This window comes from Canis lupus, chromosome 6, assembly GCF_003254725.2.
Source record: "Canis lupus dingo isolate Sandy chromosome 6, ASM325472v2, whole genome shotgun sequence".
Lineage (NCBI taxonomy): Eukaryota > Metazoa > Chordata > Mammalia > Carnivora > Canidae > Canis > Canis lupus.
The window spans coordinates 6,789,865-6,809,705 of NC_064248.1; the positions used below are offsets into that span (position 1 = coordinate 6,789,865).

General features: G+C 50.4%; 1 protein-coding gene and 1 long non-coding RNA gene across 5 annotated transcripts in view; one reads left to right on the forward strand and one right to left on the reverse strand.

Annotated features, from left to right (window-relative positions):
• HIP1 (huntingtin interacting protein 1) overlaps positions 1 to 19,841 on the reverse strand; it is a 158,177-nt gene that overhangs the window by 66,793 nt on the left and 71,543 nt on the right. The window contains exon 1 of one of the 4 annotated variants that reach the window (XM_049111067.1): positions 17,179 to 17,354. The exons of the other annotated variants lie outside the window; for them this stretch is intronic. Coding sequence (XP_048967024.1) covers positions 17,179 to 17,196 — 18 coding nt within the window. The 5' untranslated portion in view covers positions 17,197 to 17,354. Of the gene's footprint in view, positions 1 to 17,178; positions 17,355 to 19,841 lie in introns of those variants that run through there. 4 annotated transcript variants of the gene reach the window in all.
• On the forward strand, positions 17,545 to 19,373 carry LOC125755225 (uncharacterized). The gene is made up of 2 exons (XR_007411104.1): positions 17,545 to 17,718; positions 18,105 to 19,373. It is a non-coding gene; the product is annotated as an uncharacterized LOC125755225 (long non-coding RNA).

Consider the following 19,841-nt stretch of genomic DNA (forward strand, 5'->3'; position numbering starts at 1 on the left):
ATGCTATTGCACCCTCAGCAGACTACAGCACAGCATAAACATAACTTTTATATGTGCTAGGAAATAAAAATTTCATTTGACCCTGCTTTATTGTGATATTCATGTTATTATGGTGGTCTAGAACTGAACGAAGGAACCAGCAGTTCCTCCAAGGTATGCCTGTCCCTATCCTTCCTCCTCTGAAAATGATGCAGGATGCCTGTGAATCCTGAGAAGAGCACTCTCCCTTTCTACACAAGACCCCTCTCCCGTCTGCCCCTGGTTACTAGTCCCAAGGGTCCTCTTACTCCAAGCGGCCAAGTGAGAGCCCAGCCTCTCTGCTAGAACACCCCTCCCCACACTTGCCATCCTCTGGGAGGCCTTCCCAGATCATCCTGTCCCCTTGCTGTCATGCATCCTTCCTACTCTGGTTTCCCTGGCCACCAGCCTAGGAGCCCTCCAGTTCTGCATCCCCGAAGATCCCCAGATCTTCTACCTACAGCCTCCAAATCAGACCATTTATTATGGGCGCTACAGATGACAGAATGGGAGGGCACCCCACTTTGTCCCTGCTGACCTGGAGAAGCCAGCACACCATCTTCTGTCACCTCCATGGTTCCAGCTTACCGCCCGGTTTGACAATGACTACTGCCCCAAGAGTCCCCTTCCGCCAGGTCATCCTGTCATATCCTTGGGCAGAGATTGCCATATCACCTGTACTTTCATCCCCTGACCTAAAAGCCCATGCCCACCCTGCCCACAGACTTGAGCAGCCCAGTTTCTGAAGAGGGCCACTCCTTTGCTCCACACCCCAGGCATCTCCTTCCATGACTGCTTATTGTGGGGTGGGGGTGGGGGGCACTTAGACCTTTGGAAGGGCCTGGGAGGCAGGGCAAGAGGGTAGGTACTGAGACCCTCAGTCTCCTTGCCCATGTCCTCTCTGCTCACCTGCCGTGGCTTCGGGCTGGCCGCCCCTCCACTACAGTTCTGCTTCTCTCGTCACAGAGGAAGCATCCGCTCTGTCTCCTAAGCAACCCAAACTGCAATGCCCCGCTCGCAGGTGTCACCCCAGAGAAATGTGTCATGGTCACTTTCCAGGCACGTCTGCCTACGGAGTCAAGCCTTGGGTGGTCCCATGAGACGTTTGCTGATCATTCACTGCTCCTTGGCCACGCTTTTTGCAATGCCCCTCGCCTTACAGAGAGACAGCTGCTCAGCAAGAGCGGAAACCCTGAGCTGTGTCTTTCCCTAAACCACCAGCACTGCCAGCTTCCTCTCCTCCCCTCCCCTCTGCCCTCCTCCCCGCCCCCCCACCTCTCCGCAGCTTTCTCTGAGGTCGGTTTTGTCTCTTCTCTTTCAGTAACACAGAGCACTGTTTCTCCCACTATCTCAAGACCCAAGGGGGAGGTGGTGCCTGGCTGACAGGGGGTCCCTGGGCATAGGAACCGCCCATTCATTCCCGGCTCTGTGTCTTCCCAGAGCCCTATTCCGTTTGTCCAATGAATGAGCCAGGAAGCACTTGCCGTATCCAGACGTGCCAAGGCCTGCTGTTTCTCCCTCAGATCTCTATTTTTAGATTCAGATTTTTTATTTTTGGTTCAGCTTCTACCATACACAGCCCATCTCATGCCCACTTCACTATATACGTGGCCCCCACCTCTAGGCTCTACCACAAATGGCCACAAATAAAGCCACAGGAGTAACTCTCCTCATGTGTTATCCCAGCTAAGGAATCTAGGGTGGCTCCTGATCTTCTAGGGTTGGAACTCTTCAATATGACTCCACGGCCCTCCTGCCCCCAATTCTTCAGCTTCATTTCTCACTCCAGAGGGTGATCTTCACAAATGCAGTTTATAAACAAACAGAACCCCACTTTATGCAATGGGGTGGTGATGCAAAGATATCTCTCTTATTTGAGTCTAGCAAGTCATTCCGTAACTTTAAACTTCCCAATTTACCTGTTTGGCTCATTCAAATATGTGAATACCAGGTTTGATTGAATAATGATGACAATAGCATTGCCAGGTTTCATTTTAGTCCTTTCTAGCTTCAAAGAGCTTTCATATCCAGGGGCACCCAAGTGGTTCAGTGGTTGAGCATCTGCATTTGGCTCAGGTCATGATCCCAGGGTCCTAGGATCGAGTCCCACATCAGGTTCCTCACAGGGAGCTTGCTTCTCCCTCTGCTTATGTCTCTGCTTCTCTCTGTGTCTCTCATGAATAAATAAAATCTTAAAAAAAAAAAAGACAAAGAGCTTTCATATCCACTATCTTATGGATGCTGAGAAAACTTGGGGAAGGGGAGGTAGGGCATACTTAATCAGTGAGCTCAGAGAGGTCAAGCCACACACACAGCAGGGCTGGCACCTGCCCTTCTGAGTCAGGCACATGTTCCATATCCTGCCAGTTAGCTAGGGATAACTGAAACTCTTAGCCAAAGCCAACTTGTTTTCTAAGCTTCTGCGCTCTCACCTCGACATATTAGCTCAAAGGCAGATCTTTTCTTTTCTTATGAAAAGTTGAACCTGCCCTACTAGCAGGTGTTACGATCTCTTGGTCCAATGAGAACCAAAAGGAGAAATTTCTCAGAAAATCTGAAGTGGAAACCTGACCCAAGGCCAAACAGCCTCTAAACAAGTCAACCTTCCATTGTTTTCAGGAAGCAGGTTCTGGTCTTAGATGCCGCCATACTTTTCCACCAAACCCTTAACACACTGTTGGGTTCTCTCAGAGGGACACATTCTGGTTTGAAGGGAAACAGAGATTGGGTGGTAGGCCCATGAAGCCCAAGTTCATTGTAAACAGACCCTCTGGAGAGCACTGGGACAAAACTCCACCTAGCAGTGCGGCCACAGGACCTTGCCCTCATCTAAGAGATCAGCAAGATGCGTGATGGACTGAGGGGGGATATTCCTGATCTCTGAGCTCCAGCCAGTCCTTTAAGAGTCTACGGTCAGATTCACACTGGCCACCTTTGGCAAAACCCCAAAGGGGATATACATCCACTCGTCAGTCCTGCAGAGGGTAAGCTCAGATGCAAGAAACACAAATAGCACATGGCTGTCTTTTTGTTCAGTGGTTCCCACACTCAGTTGTGCATGGCCACCACCTGAGAACTTAACCCCGAGCCCCCAGTACACGTTCGCTCACTCCTGATGGACAACCCTGCTCTACCCCCAGACTGCATCCATTTGGTCTGAGATAGGGCCACTGTTTAACGTGTCCTTTCATTCTGATCATGCTACAGAAGAACGTTCTATGTCAGAGTCTAAGGGAAAAAAAATCCCAGCCCAATAACTCAGCCAAAGGAAAAGCAGAAATGAAGCTGGGGAAGAATGTGGGCAAAGAGAAAGGGAATAACACAGATAGCAGGGAAAAATGGGACATGTAGGTTTCCTCACCCCAGACTAGCATACTTTGATTTAAGTCCATATAACATTTTGGGGGGAGGGAAAATATGAATTGACACTAAAGACAAATTAGAAGATTATTCATTTTACAAAAGAATCTAGCATTAGATTTCTTTAAATAGCAATCTCTGCTAGTGCATTTAAAATAGGATTCCATTTACAGAAGTGTGATTTACACAAAACCACATCTGTTACATAAGGCTCGGAAAAATAGCTCTCCTCCCATGTAGTCTGGCCAACTATAGAATTGGCCCCATTACAGATGGTCATCTATTTTCTTCTCAAAGATACCCAGCCCAGCTCTCTGGCACCTCTTTCTATATTTCACCTGATTCTTAGGGACCATTCAGATTTCTTCCAGGCTTCCCGAAGCTCAGGAAGCAACTGCTCCAAAATCTTTACACATTCACCAATTCATTCGACACATATTTCCTGAAGGCCTATCATGTGTGGGGCACTATTCCAGGAATACAGCTATGCACCAAAACACCACATCTCTGCCCTGTGGATCTTTTTTCTTAAGATTTTATTTATTCATTTGTTTGAGAGTGAGAGCTTGCGAGCACATGCGTGGCAGTAGGGAGAGGGGAAGAGGGAGAGGGAGAAGGAGAAGCAAACTCCCTGCTGAGCTTGGAGCCCAATGTGGGGACTTGATCCCACAATCCTGAGACCATAACCTGAGCTGAAATCAACAGTTGGACATCCAACTGACTGAGCCACCTGCCTCATGGACCTTACACTGGAATGAGAGAGAGGGGCTGATAGTGAGGAAACAAATAAAATCTATGGTGTCTGAGCTGGTAATAGATGCTATAGGGCCAAGAATGGGGCTGGTGTCGTAACTGTATACAGGGTCACCAAAGAAGGTTGCACTAGAAGGCGACAGAGGCTGATGAGGAAGCAAGCCTGAGAGATACTTTGGGGAAGAATTCTAGGCAGAGCCTACCTGGCAGGAGGGGGGTTAACTGTGGCTAGAGCCTTGCAGTCAGAGGTAGGAGAGGCCGAATGGCAAGGGGTCATGCAGGCCACCGCAAGGACCAGCCTTTGTTCTGATGGAAACAGGAGCCCCTGAGAAGTTTTGAACAAAAGGTGCCATGACCAGACTCCTTTTTTAGAGGACCCCTCTGGTGCTGTGCTGGCACTGCAAGGACAAGCAGGGAAGCAGGGGGAACAGCTGAGATGCAGCTGAATTCAGGCCAGAGATTACGGAGGGTGTCCAGGCCAGGCTGGTTGTGGTGGAAGTGCTCAGATGTGGATGGATTTGGATAGATTTTGAAAGAAAAGCTGACACGGTTTGCTGATGATATGGACATAGGGTGTGTGGAAGGAAGAAAGGAGTCAAAGATGGCACCATGATTATATGCCAGACCAGTGTGCAGGACCGAGTTCTCACCAGCAAGATAGAGAACCAAAGGACGAATAGGTAGGTCTGGGGCAGACATGATCTGGTTTGGGCAGGCGAGAGGGGGGTATGAGATGCCCATCAGATAAATCCCGAATGGAACTCTAATTGGTCCAAGGTGGGGTGGCGGGGAGCAATCCTGGAATTTGGAAGAGATTTGTGCTAGATCAGTTGATTTGGTAGCCATCCACACATAGATGGGATTTAAGTCTAAGATTAAGGTAAGATCACCAAGGAGTGAGTGCAGATGAGACCTCTGGGGACAGCCTGAGGATACCTGACACTCAAGAAAAAGTTGGGGGGAATGAGGAGTGGAAACAAAAGAAACAGCCCATGAGGCAGAAGGAAAACCAGGAGTGTTGCACTCCAGAAGGCACATGAAGAGCTGTATTTCAACAAGGAGCGATTGGTTGCGAAAGCTACCAAGGGATCAAGCAGATGACAGCTGAAAATTGAACATCATCGTGACCTTGGGCTTTTTGGTAGAGTAGATGGGGGCAGAGTCTGAAGGGGAACTCAGCAAGAAGGGGAGCTGGAGTCAGCAAGGGCCAGCAAGGAGGATGAGACCGGAGGAGGCGGGGTTGCCTAGTTTTAAATGGGAGAAATTATAACACGTTTGTGTAGACGTGAAGGTCAGGAATGGAGTGTCACTGGAAGGGGGAAAGGGTCTAGTGCACAGTAGAAGCCAGCCACCTTGTCACGCACCAGCACACATCACAGAGTATAGACACAGGGGTCAACAGATGGCTGCCAGGGGCTTGTGCAAGGTTTCTCAGGGTTATGTCTCTTTTCACAATTGACACAGGAAGCAAGGTCAGGGGCTGAGAGTGAGGGCAGGGGAGGAGAAGGCAGAAGTGTTGTCTAGGAAAGTGGGTGAGTTGCATCGACCAGGGGAATGCGTGGGCCTGCCAGGGAACAGCACCGGAGGCCCGTTACACAGCAGCCTGAAGAAAAGAAATGAAGCCAGCCCTCTCTGCCTCCTCTTCTCCCTGCCAGTTCTCTCCCATCCCCTCTTTGTTTCTCACGCTAACTCTTCCCCCTCCTTCCCACTGCCTTCCAGCTTTAGAACTGCTTGGACCTCCATGGAATCGATACTGATACACTTGATCACTTCTGTGTGCTTCTTTTTCAACGAGGCCTTTCAGGAAGGAGACACGAAATTGGTGCTTGCTTTGGCAGATGTGTGTGTTGCAGGGAACGGGGCGGGGGCAGGAGTCTGGGCAAAGCAGAGGAAGTATAAGGCAGAAGGTCGAGATTCCCTCTCAATTCTTCTTTCAACTTCCTTCCACTCCCCCTGGCCCCACCCATCACCTTTGGATCTCGAATCTCCTTATCTAAAATGCAGACTGAATAGTCTCTACCTCATTGTGGTTCAAGCTCTGATTCTCCAATTCAATTAACCTTTCCTGGCCTGTAATAGATTCCAGACTCATTTGAACACATTATGTCATTTAACCCTGTGGTCACACCGGGGCTGCCAACTCCACTGATGAGATGGGGAAACTGAGTCTTGGGACAGTGCAGTGATTTGCCAAACTAGCTGGGATGCCTGGCTAGCTAGATGACCTGGCTGGTAAATGGCAGAGCCAGGATTTGAGCCAACATCTTGCTCCAGGTGCAACCCCACTGATCCCAAGCTCTATTCTTCTGGGCCTGGGAAGGAAAAGTCAGCCTCATTTCCACTGAGAGAACACACTGGTCTGTGTCAAGCCCTAGCCCCCAGAAACTGGATTCCTTAGCAACACAAAACCAAAGCACAGCCTCACAGATCTCATGTCAGAGCCAAAGAGAAGGACATGCAGGGACAGCGCAGGGCCTGGTCACCCTGGGGAGGCCATGGAATCTCCCTGCTGGCAGGCAAGGAGCCCTGATGGATACCTCTGGCCCAGAACCCAGGAAGTCATAAGCTGGGGAGGAGCTGCTATGCAGTTTGCAAAAGTGGTGAGGTGGTGGTTGCTAATTCCGGAGGTGAATTTCATCATCATCAGTGGCTCTGATATGACTTCCTCCGAAAGCAGAGTAGCCAAGAATTCTCACTTCTGTTTCTTGAGTGAAGGAGAGCCCCTCCTTAGGGAAGTAGGGGGTAAGAGCCTCGAGGTTCAAGATGGGGAGGGTCACCCAAAGGGCCTCGGGCAGCGTGAACCCCCACCTGGGCATGCAGGCCTGACATCCCACTAGTCTCTGGGCCACTAGCTCCTGGGAGCTCAAATGGCCAGATCCCTCTTTCTAAAGCACAGCTCCAAGCATGCCAGGCATGTTCAGGGGCTCACCACTATACACGGGGAAAATGCTTCAATGCTTCACTGTAAGCTTTCAGGATCTGGTCCCAACTGGCCCCCGTTAGTTTAGTCATCTGAGACTTTATTCACTCTTAAAACTCACCCACCAAACATATATTGAGCACCTAGGCGTCAAGTGCTGCACTAAGTTAATTCACGGATGAGTCAGATGTGAGTGCCCTGTGTGCACAGCCAGTTAGAGAGGAGATACTGATGAATGCAATATTCAGGGGCCCTGGGGTGGGTATCTGACCAAGACTGCAGGACTGGCACGGGGGTCTACCCTTGGAGGAAGAACTGCCTAACCAGATCACTGGCCTGAGGAGGGGCCTGCAGGGATGGTGGAATGGAGAGGCCAGCAGCAAGGCACAGAAGTGAGGGCCAGTGCCCAGTGCGGTGACCTGTTGCTGGAGTGTGGAAAAACAAATGGGGAAGGGGCTGGGCCCAGGGAACCCCATTCACAGAATTATACACAACAGTCCAGATACGTTCTCCCATACCCACCACTCAGCTAGAAACACATTAATAAGGATTCTTAAACACTAAAACCTTTATTGGGGAGCCTGGGTGGCTCAGTCGGTTAGACATCTGGCTCTTGATTTCAGCTCAGGTCATGATCTCAGGGTCATGAGATCAAGCCCTGTGTTGGGCTCCATGCTCAGTTTGGAGTCTGCTTGAGATTCTCTTCCTCTTCCTCTGCCCCTCACCCACCCTCCCTCTAAATAAATAAATAAGTAAAATCTTTTAAAAATGCTAAAACTTTTATCAATACGACAGCAATCATATTCTAATATATAAACAAGAGAAATTAACGTGTTGTAAGTCTTGAATATACACAATCTTATATCTCAAACACATTTCTATAATAAAAAATTGTGTGATAATAATACAGCTAAAACTTTAAAGCCCAAGTACTTTAAAGTGTAAAGTGGTGAACAGATAGTCACTTTTCCATGTGTGTACAAGGATGTCAGCTCCACGGCAGGAAATGGGACATAGCGTAATGTCTACTAATAGGGTACTGATTACAATGAAACGATACAGGTCTTTTCTACTCATCTGGAAACATGATAATATAACACATACACACTAAGTCCTCTGCCTTCGCCGTAACTCTCTAGAAGATACTATGATTATCCTCCCTCCCCACCACCCCACTATAAGGGGGTAAATCCTGAGACAGGGAACCCTAGGAACCTGCCCAGGGGTAACCTGCCCAGGTGAGTAAGTGGTAGATACTGATTTTGAACCCTAGGACCCATGTCCTTGACCATTCTCATACACTGTTTATAAGTTTACAAACCTATATTATTGTGTGGTCCCATTTTGTTTAAATAAGTGTGTACCTGTTGTGTATGCACATATATTTGGTTGAATCAAGTGATAATTTGGCCATTTTTGATTTCTAAAAGCAGCACTTTTATATGACTCAACCTACCATGTGTGTATATGGGCACTAGTGCACACACATACACACAAAATCTGTATGGATCTATACCAAAGATCCTTGTTAGCAATAGTGTCTGGGATGCTAGAAGGGTACTCGATCTTTCTTTCTTTACACCCTTTCCTATTTTTTCTGGAAAAAAAAAATAGCATAAGTTAAACATTTTTCAGTGGGTGACCCTATTTCCTCACTGTGGCTGCTGAAGACCACCAACAACTTTGTGGTGTTAAAAGTACCCAGGGTGCAGGAGCCCTAGGCTCCCTGAGCCACAGCATCAGAGGCCAATGCACTCATGGCCGGGTCACCTCAGGAGCTGAGAAACCAACACATGGACAAAACCTGCCCCACAGAAAGGGCCCAGGATTCAAAGAGAGGAGTCCAGCAGCAGGAAACCAAGTTGTCACCCCACCCTCATTCTAGCTGCTGTTACTACAGCTGAAAGGGCCACCTTCACTGTTGATGACACCATGACCACCCCCATCACCACTGCTGGAGAGCTGCTCATTTGACACTTGGCTCCGTTCATGGGGGTTTGTTGGAACTAAGAGGCAATGTCTTCAAGTTTGGAAGGAATCAATGAGCCTCCAGCACTCTCAGTAAAGTACGGCTGACTCCTGGATGCCAAGCTGAATGGACTGCAGGGAGGGGAGCTGAGATGTGGGGCAAGTGCCCTGAGGTCAGATTCAGACAATTGTTTAAGAACAAAGAGTCAATAGCCATGCTTGGATGCACGGTTTCAACTGGACAGTAAGCCCAAGCAGACTGTGACTAGGGATCCCAAGGGCCACTGAGAGCCAAGGAAAACCCTTACTGGGCATGACACTTCTGACTCTGGCATCCTTAGGGCAACTGGCCATGTCTGTATTCCCCATTCCTTGTCTGGCTCATTTACCACCTTCCAACACCCGACACTATTTTGTTTGCACTTACTGTTCCTGCCTACACCCCATCCCCAACACACACACACACAGGAGGTCAATGCCAAAGGCAAGGATCTCTGGTTTGGTTAAGTGTCCCCGGCACCTGGCATATGAAGAGTACTCCGTGAGTATTTTCTTTCTTTTTTTGGAAGATTTCTTTCTTTCTTCTTCTTCTTCTTCTTCTTCTTCTTTTTTTTTTTTTTTGTTTTTAAGATTTTTGTTTATTTATTCCTGAGAGAGAGAGAGAGAGAGAGAGGCAGAGACACAGGCAGAGGGAGAAGCAGGCTCCCTGTGGGGAGCCCGATGTGGGACTCGATCCTGGGCCTCCAGGATCATGCCCTGGGCCGAAGGCAGGCGCTAAACCGCTGATCCCAATTTATTTATTTCTTAGAGACAGAATGCACATGAGCAGGAGGGAGAGAGACAGAGTCTCAAGCAGAATCCACACTGAGTGTAGAGCCTGACTCAGAGCATGATCTCATGACCCTGAGATCAAGACTTGAGCAGAAACCAAGGGTTGGATGCTGAACCAACTACACCACCCAGGCACCCCTCCATATTTTCTGAATAAATGAACGAATGAATGCCTTCTTCAGCCCACCTCCTGTGCCACTTGGCAGAATTAATTATCCCTACCTCTGAGCTTCTATGGACTTTCCTTAAATCTCTAACAATGCACTTACCATGCTCTATTATAATTGCCTCCACCTCCTTGAAGACAGAAGCCTTCAAACTATCCCATTCCCTTTTATGGTCTCAGTGCCTGGCATAGAGCCTCATGGTGTGCCGACTCAGGGAACAACCTAGACATATGTAGAGGACAAAAGGGACAAGGGCCAGGCCCCCGGTTGACACCGTCTAGCACCAAGACTGCTGACATGCATCTTTGTGCAAGCAGGGTTAGGGAGACCATGATTTGGTAAGACTACTTTCCAAACAATCTAGCCGGAGACACATCAGCAGGAGAACACTATTTTAGGTCCCAGAACACAAGGCTGAACTGAGTGCTCCAAAGAGAAGCCAGGAAAGAAAGTTAATGAAACACTCATTTCCAAAATACCCAGGCTTGTGGCTCCCACGCTTACCCTGGTCCTAGTGTGGGCCACCTCCAGCCCTGAGACCAGAAGTATGTAGGCCTGCTGGCCAGAATTGAACATCCCGAAGTGATCATCACACAGGGACAGCCTCTCTTGCCAGTTCTGCCAGAAGATCTGGTTATTTCGATGTGGGTCTCTCACCTGGCACTGCTCATCCCTCTTTCCTCCTTCCTCTGGCCCTGCTCCTAGCAAACCCACTCAGCGTGCTGCCACGGTTCTTCCTGACGTCACCACCCATTCACTTACCACCTACGGGTGCGCGGTGGCTTTCCATCAATGAGACAGCTGCTCCTCCTTCTTCATCACACAGATGAAATACCACCTCCTCCAGGAAGCACTGACGTATAAAAGGCCTTGGATCTCACCTCCTGGGTACTTTGCTGGTTCCACCGAGACAGAGGCTGCACCTGTTCTTCTAGCCTAAACCGCAGGGAGCTCCTGAACATACCTGGCACTCTCCTGACCTCATGCCTCTGCATGTGTGGCTCTCTCTGCCTGAAATGCCCTCACTTGCCTTCCCCTCTGAAGAATCTTTCCCCTCTTTCTCCAGCTTTCTCCACGAAGCTCCCCCTCTGGTGCCAGGCCATTAATCCCCGCCCCATCCCTACTTTCCCACGTTCCTCAAATGCACTCTATGTGTTTTACCGCGTGTACCATAATTACTTACAACGTGCCTCATGGCCCTACTAGCAGAGTTTTAAGACTTCATTTGGTGCCTAAATGAATAAGCAAAGAAACTAATAATTACAGCATGGCTTACTAAGCCTCTGCATGTGCCAAGAACTTTAAACAGACCACGTCAATACCTCTTAAGTCTGCGGACACCAATTCATCCAAGACAGGTCAACTAATTTGTCCATGGTCCTGGAGAGGAAAGTGTGGCATCAAGATTTAGCCTCTGGCTTATGTGACTCCAAAGCCCCATGATAAACCTCTAGGGCAGCCTCAGGGCACAGAAGCTGCTCCTTGATCTTCCAGACACAGGGGATGGTGCCTCGGACTCCAGCCACCTCCCATTCACATTTATATATGTGCTTCCTACCCTCTGATCCCTTTCTACTTGAGAAATCACCTCCAGATCAAAGATTCATTAGGACTTCAGGGAATCTAAAGATGACATGGGGATTTTTTTTTTCTTCCTTAAAAGACCTGTGCTTAATTTCTTTAGGGCCCCGGGGCAGCATGCATTTTGTCTGGCTGCTGGAATCCTTTGGTTCAGAGGCAGCTGCCAGACCACGTGCCTGTCTGGTTTAGGATTGGGACCTCTCCAGCAAGAAAGGAGACAAAGGTGGAACGGAAACAGCCCCTGGACGTGCTCTTTGAGAAAATCACCCAGCTGTGGGGGAAGTGGGTGGTGGTGGGGTAGATGGCAGGGATTGGTGGGTCTCTGGGTCACAGAGCACAGTGGGCTGAACTGTCCTAAAACCTATATTTGCTTCTGAACTTAGCCCCTGCCTGGCAGGGAGACCTAGAAGAGCCCCTGAGGACACTGAATTCTGCTTCTCAAGGATGTTTTAAGGGAGAAAAGAATCCAGGTGAGAGTTTTCTGTCACCTACAAGTATCTATGTGTCTTTCCACTCAATGCATTTCAGGGGAGTGTCTATTTCTCCCTACATCCTGGCCATCCACATCTTAATATCTACACCCAGGGGCCTGCACACAATGAGAGCATCCAATACATGTGTGAGTTGAACTGAACCTCATCCTGGTAGATAACAATCTTTGTGATCAGTGACAATAAGACATAGCAATCAGATGAGAGATCAAAACTCTTTTTTTTTCTAAGCATTTTTTTGAAGGAGGCAAATAACAGATTTCCTTTCTGGCTAGCACCTGGCTGAGGCCAAAGTCATCCACAATCCCTGACCTTCTGCAGACTGTCTGAAGAAGGCTGCTGAGCCACGATGCTCTGTTGAACTTTAGGAACCATGGTGGGGAGCACACAAGGTTAGGATCTGTGGACACACATTCCCTGTGATACCAGCCAGGTTAGTCCTCAGCCATCCATGCACAGGTCTCTGAGGCTCCCAAAGCCTGGATGCTGAGCCAGTCTCCAAGGTTGGCAAGGACTTGGAGGCCAGACTCCTCCAGTGGGCAGCTCCAGTGGGCAGACAGGTTCTCTACCCCTCCCCAGAGAACTGATTCTGCCATAGAATGGTTCTGCTATGGGGAGTGCTGGCCAGCCAAAATCTAGTCCCTCTTGAAACAAATCCCACCTTCCAGATACATGTGGAATACATAAATTACTTCTTTGTCTCAACAGTGCTCAGTGAGTCAAAGACAACCATCGGCTCTTCTTGGGTCTTCTTCTACAGGCTAAACTACTTACTCATCTTATGAGGTTGACATCCTCCTTGGACTCCTCTGGACATTTCTCTAGGTCAGAGGCTTCAAACCTTTTTTGCTTCTGACCACAGTCAAAAATGCATTTTACACAGCCAGGCCTTACCTCTGTGCACGTGTGTACACAACCAAAGCATTTTGTGAACGAATGCTTACCTTCTTAGTTAGATGTAATACACCTGGATGGCTTCTAATCTACTTCACTCTTTCAAAGGCAGCTTGTAACCTGTACCGAGTCTGTAACCCAGAGCTGAAAGCATGCTCTAATTTCACCGAGCTGGTCACCCATGTCCAGCCTTAATTCATAATATATTGAGCTCAGACCCTAAGTGGGAGAACACACCCCTTTCCACGAAGCTATCAGCCTATCTGGGCTGCAAGGAGAATCCTTGGCATCATTCTGCACAGGGATTTCCCCCAGCTCAGCACTTCCTTTTCCTACACCGCTCCTCAGCCCAGCAAACACACAAGCACACACCAGCAGTGACAACACGCCGACCAGAAGCTTGTTCCTGCCCCATCACCATTATCATTTACTCTGAACACCTGAAACACCTTTTCTCCACCCCTCTCATTTTCCTGCTGTGTAAGCTGGGGGAACTCAGGGGAGCAGCAGAGATTTAGAAATCCGAGTTTTGAAAATAGCGGTAGGTAACTGACAAGGCGTGTAGTCTCCACATAGACTGGCATGAACCCTTCTTGATGGAACCCAGAGGCCAAAGGCCACCACCACTCCAGTCTATTTAGACCAGCTTGTGTCCATCCTAGAATCAGGTCACTGAATCTTTCCCCTTTATTTATTCTGTCACTATAGCGTACATTTTGGTGATCAGGAGAACTGGCTATAAAACCTGGTTCTACTACTTGTATAGAATCCAGACTTCACTTCCTGAACTCCAGTTTTCTTATCTGTGAAATGTGGCTAGTTATTTCTGCCCTGCCTTCCTCATGGGGTTGTACTAAACATGAGCAGGTGTGAAAATGCTTTGTAAACTGTAGAGCAATATGTAAATATAAATCATTACATAAACTATATGTTCTTCTGTTAAGACTTGATGGCATTGGCTCCTTTCCCCCAATTACAACGCTGCATTCTCTGTGGTTAGTAAAGAAACAGACCCCATTGTCAAGCCCCAAAAAGCATCTGCACTTCACCCAGTGCCATGTTAAACAAGCCCTCCCTTGGGCAGAAATCTGAGGTCATCAAAAATTCATCACTTGCAGCAGCAGTGGAGCCACTGTCCCCATCATTTGTACCTTCATTCAGAAAAAGAAGTAGATTTGGAAGAACTGGCCCCAAGAGCAGTCAACTGTAATATAGCCTATACTCAACTATTCAGGCCAATCAAGAAAACAGAAGGGGGGACATCGAGTGGTTCAGTTGGAGGAGCATGGGACTCTTGATCCTGAGGTCCTGAGTTTGAGCCCTACATTGGACGTATTGATTACTTAAATAAACACATAAACAATAAAAGAAAGAGGGGGAGGGGTTCAGAGTCATCTCAGATGAGACTGTGGAAATCATCATTTCATAATAGCCACTATGTAAGGAGGGCTTACTATATACCAGGTCTCATGCCTTGAAAGAATTATTTCCAGCTGTCAAGGCAGGTATTATTATTATTCTCATTTTACAGATAAGGCTAAGAGGTTAAAAAAAACAAACACACTTGCTCAAAAGCATGTAGGGAATCAGGTAAACCATAATCTGCTTTTTCTCATTCAGTGTTAAGCAAGAGAAATTCCCCCAGGCTGATGTCAGGCTCTGCCAAGGATGTGGCTGAAATGCTGGGTTTGAGGTTGACCCTGGAGCCAGTAGCCCCCAGAGTGAGGACTTGAAACCAGGCAGAGGGCTTTTGTGGTCAGAAGAGAAGAGTAACTTTGGCCTTTGGCAGAAACGGGAAGCAGGTGCCAATTCCCTGGGGTGGGTCAGGTTCTTACTCGCAGTCCAGGGTCTGTGTTTTTTACAGAGAGCTGAGGACAATTGTATCTGGACTGGGCATTGAGTGCTCAGCGATTAATGAGAACCTAATATCACTTTTTTTTTTTCCTAATATCATTTTTGTTTGGACCCTAAGCTATAAGAGGAAAGAGGCAATCCATGTACCTCTCTTGTGCCCCAAATTCAAGAGGTTACCCAGTGTCTACAGGCTGAGGTTCGAATACCTTGTCTAGCATTCAAGGCCCTTCTGATCTGGCCCCTCAACATTTCCTGATCTAAACCTGCCCCAGCCAAATGCCACCAAGATGGTCTCACCCAATGGCCTTGCCTATTCCTCTTCCCACGGCTTTTCCAACAGGCAGTGCCCCTCACTGCTCTCAGCAGAGCCAACCCTACCCAGCCTCGAAGAGCCAGACTTGGGCTTTGTCCTCCATCTGAACTCCGTACCCAAATTCCTTGGCAGACCCCTACAGTCCTTGGAGCTGTGGCCTTCTGGTCAGGGCCTGATTTGATAGCTAACTGTTATGTTCCCCTGTCTCTCTCTGGATCCGTCCACCCAGATGCTAAGGACCCAGAGGAGCAGGGAGGCCATAGGTTATATTTTTGTGTCCCTCACACAGCACTTGCTATAGACATGACAGATATTAAATAAATGCTGTTGAGTTAATGAGTAGATGGATGGAGAGGTGGTAGTATTAGAGGTGACAAACCTCTAAAGACACAGGTTCCCGAACTCTGTAAGCTGGTCCTCATAGACCAGGCTTTGGTAGGAATCTTAGCTCAGGGCCAGAGGGAAGCTGCGGGTGATATAATTTGGTGGCCACTGGACTAGAGCTTCAGCTCCACCATGCAGGACAGGTGACTCTGACCCTGCTAAGACATCTCTAGAAAAGAACCTGGCTGCTACTCAATTTTCCACCTCCCCACCCTCAGAGCTGCAAACGGGATTTTTTTTTTTTTTTTGAAGGGTAGTTCTAATAGTTGCCCAAAGAAAGTAAGCTTTTCATGGTACGCACATAAGGAATGGTGGTCCAGCCTCTCAGCATTGCCCAACCATGGATGGGTATGTGTCCTCACATGAAGATGGGAGCCAGTAAGACCCCGCATCCAGCACCCAGCTCCAGGGCAGCACTCAGAATGAGACTGGTTGGCTGCCAGGAAAGTGACCTCTCTCACCTATCCTCTCTGTTCCCCATCCCACTGTCCCCTACCTGGGACAGAATGCCAAAGGCCTGGTAGGGCCAGGAGCTCACCTGCCTTCTCGATAGAGATGGTTAACTTCAAAATGCTCTCTGGGGGAAAACTAGCCTAATTCTGTACAAGAAGAACTGAAATTCCAGTACCTTCTCTTCCCTAAGGAACAGGCAGACCCAGGCCTCTTTTATCCCCAGATACAAAGACACACCCCAACCCAACACAGACCATCACAGATACTTCTCCAGCTTGACGCAAGGGCCCTCAAATGTTCTAAGGTTGGGGGTAGGGTGAGGATGGGAATGGACCCTCTGGTCAAGGCCAGGGTCAGACTGCCTGACCACCAAGTGATCTCACAGACACCCTTAAATCTGCATTCAGAGTGGGAGCCACTTGGGACCTCTGAGAAAACCTGCCCCAAGTGCTCAGAGACCCCCAAATCACATCTTGTTACCCTCTGATCGCTATTCCCCAATCAATCACTGAACAATGTGTTCAGCTCCTACTGTGTTGCTGGGGGTGGGGTGGGGGGCAGGCGGTGCAGGGCTACCGTGGCAGATGGATCAGCCCCTCCAGGGACTGCAATGCTTCAGAGGCAAAGGTGTTTGCTGGTCCGGTCCTCAAGCCAAAGCAGCTGGGGTTTACCAGTGGTATATCTAGAGTATCCCCCCATCTATGCCAAGGATTCCATTCCTGCCTCCTCACCTTCTAAGATGGTTAAAGTCCTAGCTCCTCCTCACTGCCCTTCCAGGTCACCCGCCTGTGCCCCCAATTGGCTCAGTCCAAAAATCTTCCCATCAATCTTAAATAGGTATGCAAGCAGGGGACCCTAGAGTGGATAGGACAAGCCCCCTTCTCAGAGCCTCGCCCTCCCTCTACCAGGCTGGTTTCCCAATTTGAGAGGAGAGCTCAACAGCCCTCTGCCTGGGCAGCCCCGGTGGCAGCGCGGCGGGAAACCCGGAGCCCCATCGCTGTCCGCCAGCCGCCTCCACCATCCTGGCCGCGCTCCCTCCTCCAGCACGCCTGGAGTTGGGGCCGACGAACAGGATCAACAACCCAGAAACTTTCAATGGTTCAAGCCGACGGGGAGGGAGAGAGGAAAAGAGGGGGAGTGGGGGCAGGGACCAGGGGAGGCTCCAGGGCAGAGCCCCCGCTCTTCACTTACCATCTTGTTCACATCCATGACCGAGGCTGCAGGGCACCCCCCCAACCCTTGAGATCCCGCGTCCCCCAAACGCTGCTCCCGGCTAATTCCACCCCGGTGGTGCCATGCTGCGGCGAGGGCGGCCGGCAGAGCCCCCGCGGACCGGGGAAGGCGGCGGCGGCGGCGGGACCGAGGCTGGACCGGAGAAAGGAAGGGAAGGGGGAAGGGGGAAGGGAGCGGGGAGGGGGAGGGGGCCGAGCTCGGAGCCGCAGCGCACCCCGGGGCGGGGGCGGGGGCGGGGGCGGGGGCGGCGCGGCCGAGGCCCGGGGGCCGGGGAGTCCGGCGGTCGGCGGGAGGCGCCGGGGAGGGGGCGCGGGGGCGCGGGGGCGCGGGGAGGGCGGAGCGGGCGGCGGACGGATCCCCCCGGCCGGAGCCTGCGGCCCCCGCGCGCGGTGAGGGTGTGATTTGAATAACAAAAGGTCGCTTCTCCCGGAGCCGCGGCGGCCGGGATCGCCGAGCCGGGAGCGAGGCCGCCGGGCCCGCCAGGAAGTGTGCGTCCGAGTGAGTGTTGGGGCGTGAGCGCGCGCGTGTGCGCGTCTGGGCGGTGGGATCGGCGGGGCTCAGGCCGTGAGCGGGGGGCGGGGGGCGGGGGGCGGCACCGCAGGGGCCAGTGGGGGCGCCGCGGGCCGACATTCCAGTGGGGCAGGGGGTCCGCTCGGCCCCTCCCCGCTGGCTTCCCCGCACAAAGGCGGAATTCAGAAACAGTTGTTGGCCTCCTGCGGCTCATCCGGAGGGGACGCCCAGTTGGGTCTGGGGTCTGCAAACAGAAGGAAGTGGAACAGGTATCCCCGGAAGGCTCTGAGCCCCGCGCGAGTGACCAGAGCCAGCCCTTCCGGAAGCAGGGAAATGGGCTTCTCAGGGCGGTCTGCGTGTCTCTCCCTGGCCAGAATCCCGGAACCTTCCACGCCTTGCTCAGTGCTCTGCTGCCCTTAGAGAAATGGGAGGCAGACCCTCCTCTCCGCGGGAGACACAGCTGGTGGCGGAAGAGAGCTGCGGGCGAATGCTCCTCTGCGGTACAGTCTCCAGAAAAACCTGGACATCCAAGCCTACAGTTCAATGCACGCTGCCTCAAATCCTCTGATAGGCGTGCTGGTTTGGGGCACTAGCCAACCCAGCAGGGACCTGAGGCCACTAACACTGCACGTGAGAAACTGGGGCCAGAGCCCCGGAGTGATTTCTGACATGTCACACAGCTGGCAGGGGACAAGGGGCCAGAGAATCCTTAGTTAACTAAGAACAGTGCAGCCCAGGCCAAAAAGAGCTTCCCATGCTACCACGGAGCACCCCGCTTCTAAAACCCTTTCCAGTGAACAAGTGATGGGACCCCTTCACAGCCCTGGCCCTCTGGTCTCAGGGCCCACAGGGCTGAGGAGGACAGCCCCCTCCCCTTCGAATCTGAGTTCTCAATCTATGAAATAGGGCTGTTGCTCTGCCTGCCTCCTTGGGGGATGTGAGAACAGCAGGATATAAAAAACATAAAAATAGAAGTACAGGAATGTATGGGGCTTTCACTGCAGTGGTGATTTCCATTTCCCGGCTCAATTAAGGGGCCCTTAAGCTCTAGGTAAGGGATCTCTGGGCCCAGATCTGTCTGTCTGTCTAACCCTGAGTCCGTCCTGCCCTGTACCAGTGCTGCCTCTGGCAAGCCCAGCTCTTCTGGCACAATACCCCAGCCAGGGGACTCAGGAGGCTGCCCTGGTCTGCTCCAGTGTGCTGGGTTCCCACAGTTCCTTCTATTGATTCATGCCCACAAGAATGAACCCAAATGAGGTAGGAGGCAGGAAGGAAGCATGCCACTCCTTCCTCATCCACCAACCCTGACCCCCAAGGTAAATCAGGGCCAAGTGAATCAGTGGGACTCACCCAATACAGAAATGAATTTGGGGTTATTTGTTGCCTGATTAAATGTACCAAGATCTTCTTTCTTAAAAGGAAGATTTCATATGTTGCAAAAATATTATGAGTGGCGCCTGCGTGGCTCAGTCCGTTAAGTGTCTCTGCCTTTGGCTCAGGTCATGATCCCTGGGTCCTGGGATCCAGCCGCCTCCCCCCAAGTCAGGCTCCCTGCTCAGTGGGGAGTCTGCTTCACCCTCTCCCTCTGCTCCCCCACCCCAACCCCCGCTGTGCTCTTTCAAATAAATCATCTTTAAGAAAAATATTATGAACACTTAGGCCTGTGGCTGATAAATAGATCAAGGTCTCCCAGTAGATCCTGGCACCCTAGCCAGCCAAAGCCCATTTTCTCATTAAAACGGGGATGACACCTCCTTCGCACTGCACAGAGGCAGGAGGGTCAAATGAAAGAACTTTCCCAAACTTCACCTGTAGTAGGCTGAATGACTGCCCCCAAAGATAAGAGGTCCTAATCTCTGGGACCTATAAATACTACTGTATGTGGCAAAGACTATGCACATATGATGAAGTCTAGGATTCTGAGATGGGAAGATGATCCTGGGTTATCTGGGTGGATCCCAGATGTGATCGCGTGTATCCTTCCTTGTAACAGGGAGATTTGACACACAGAGGAGGCAAGGCATCGTTCCAGAGGTCGGGGTGATCTGGCCACAAGCTAAGAAATGCTGGCTGACCCTAGAGGCTTGAATAGGCAAGCAACAGATTTTCCC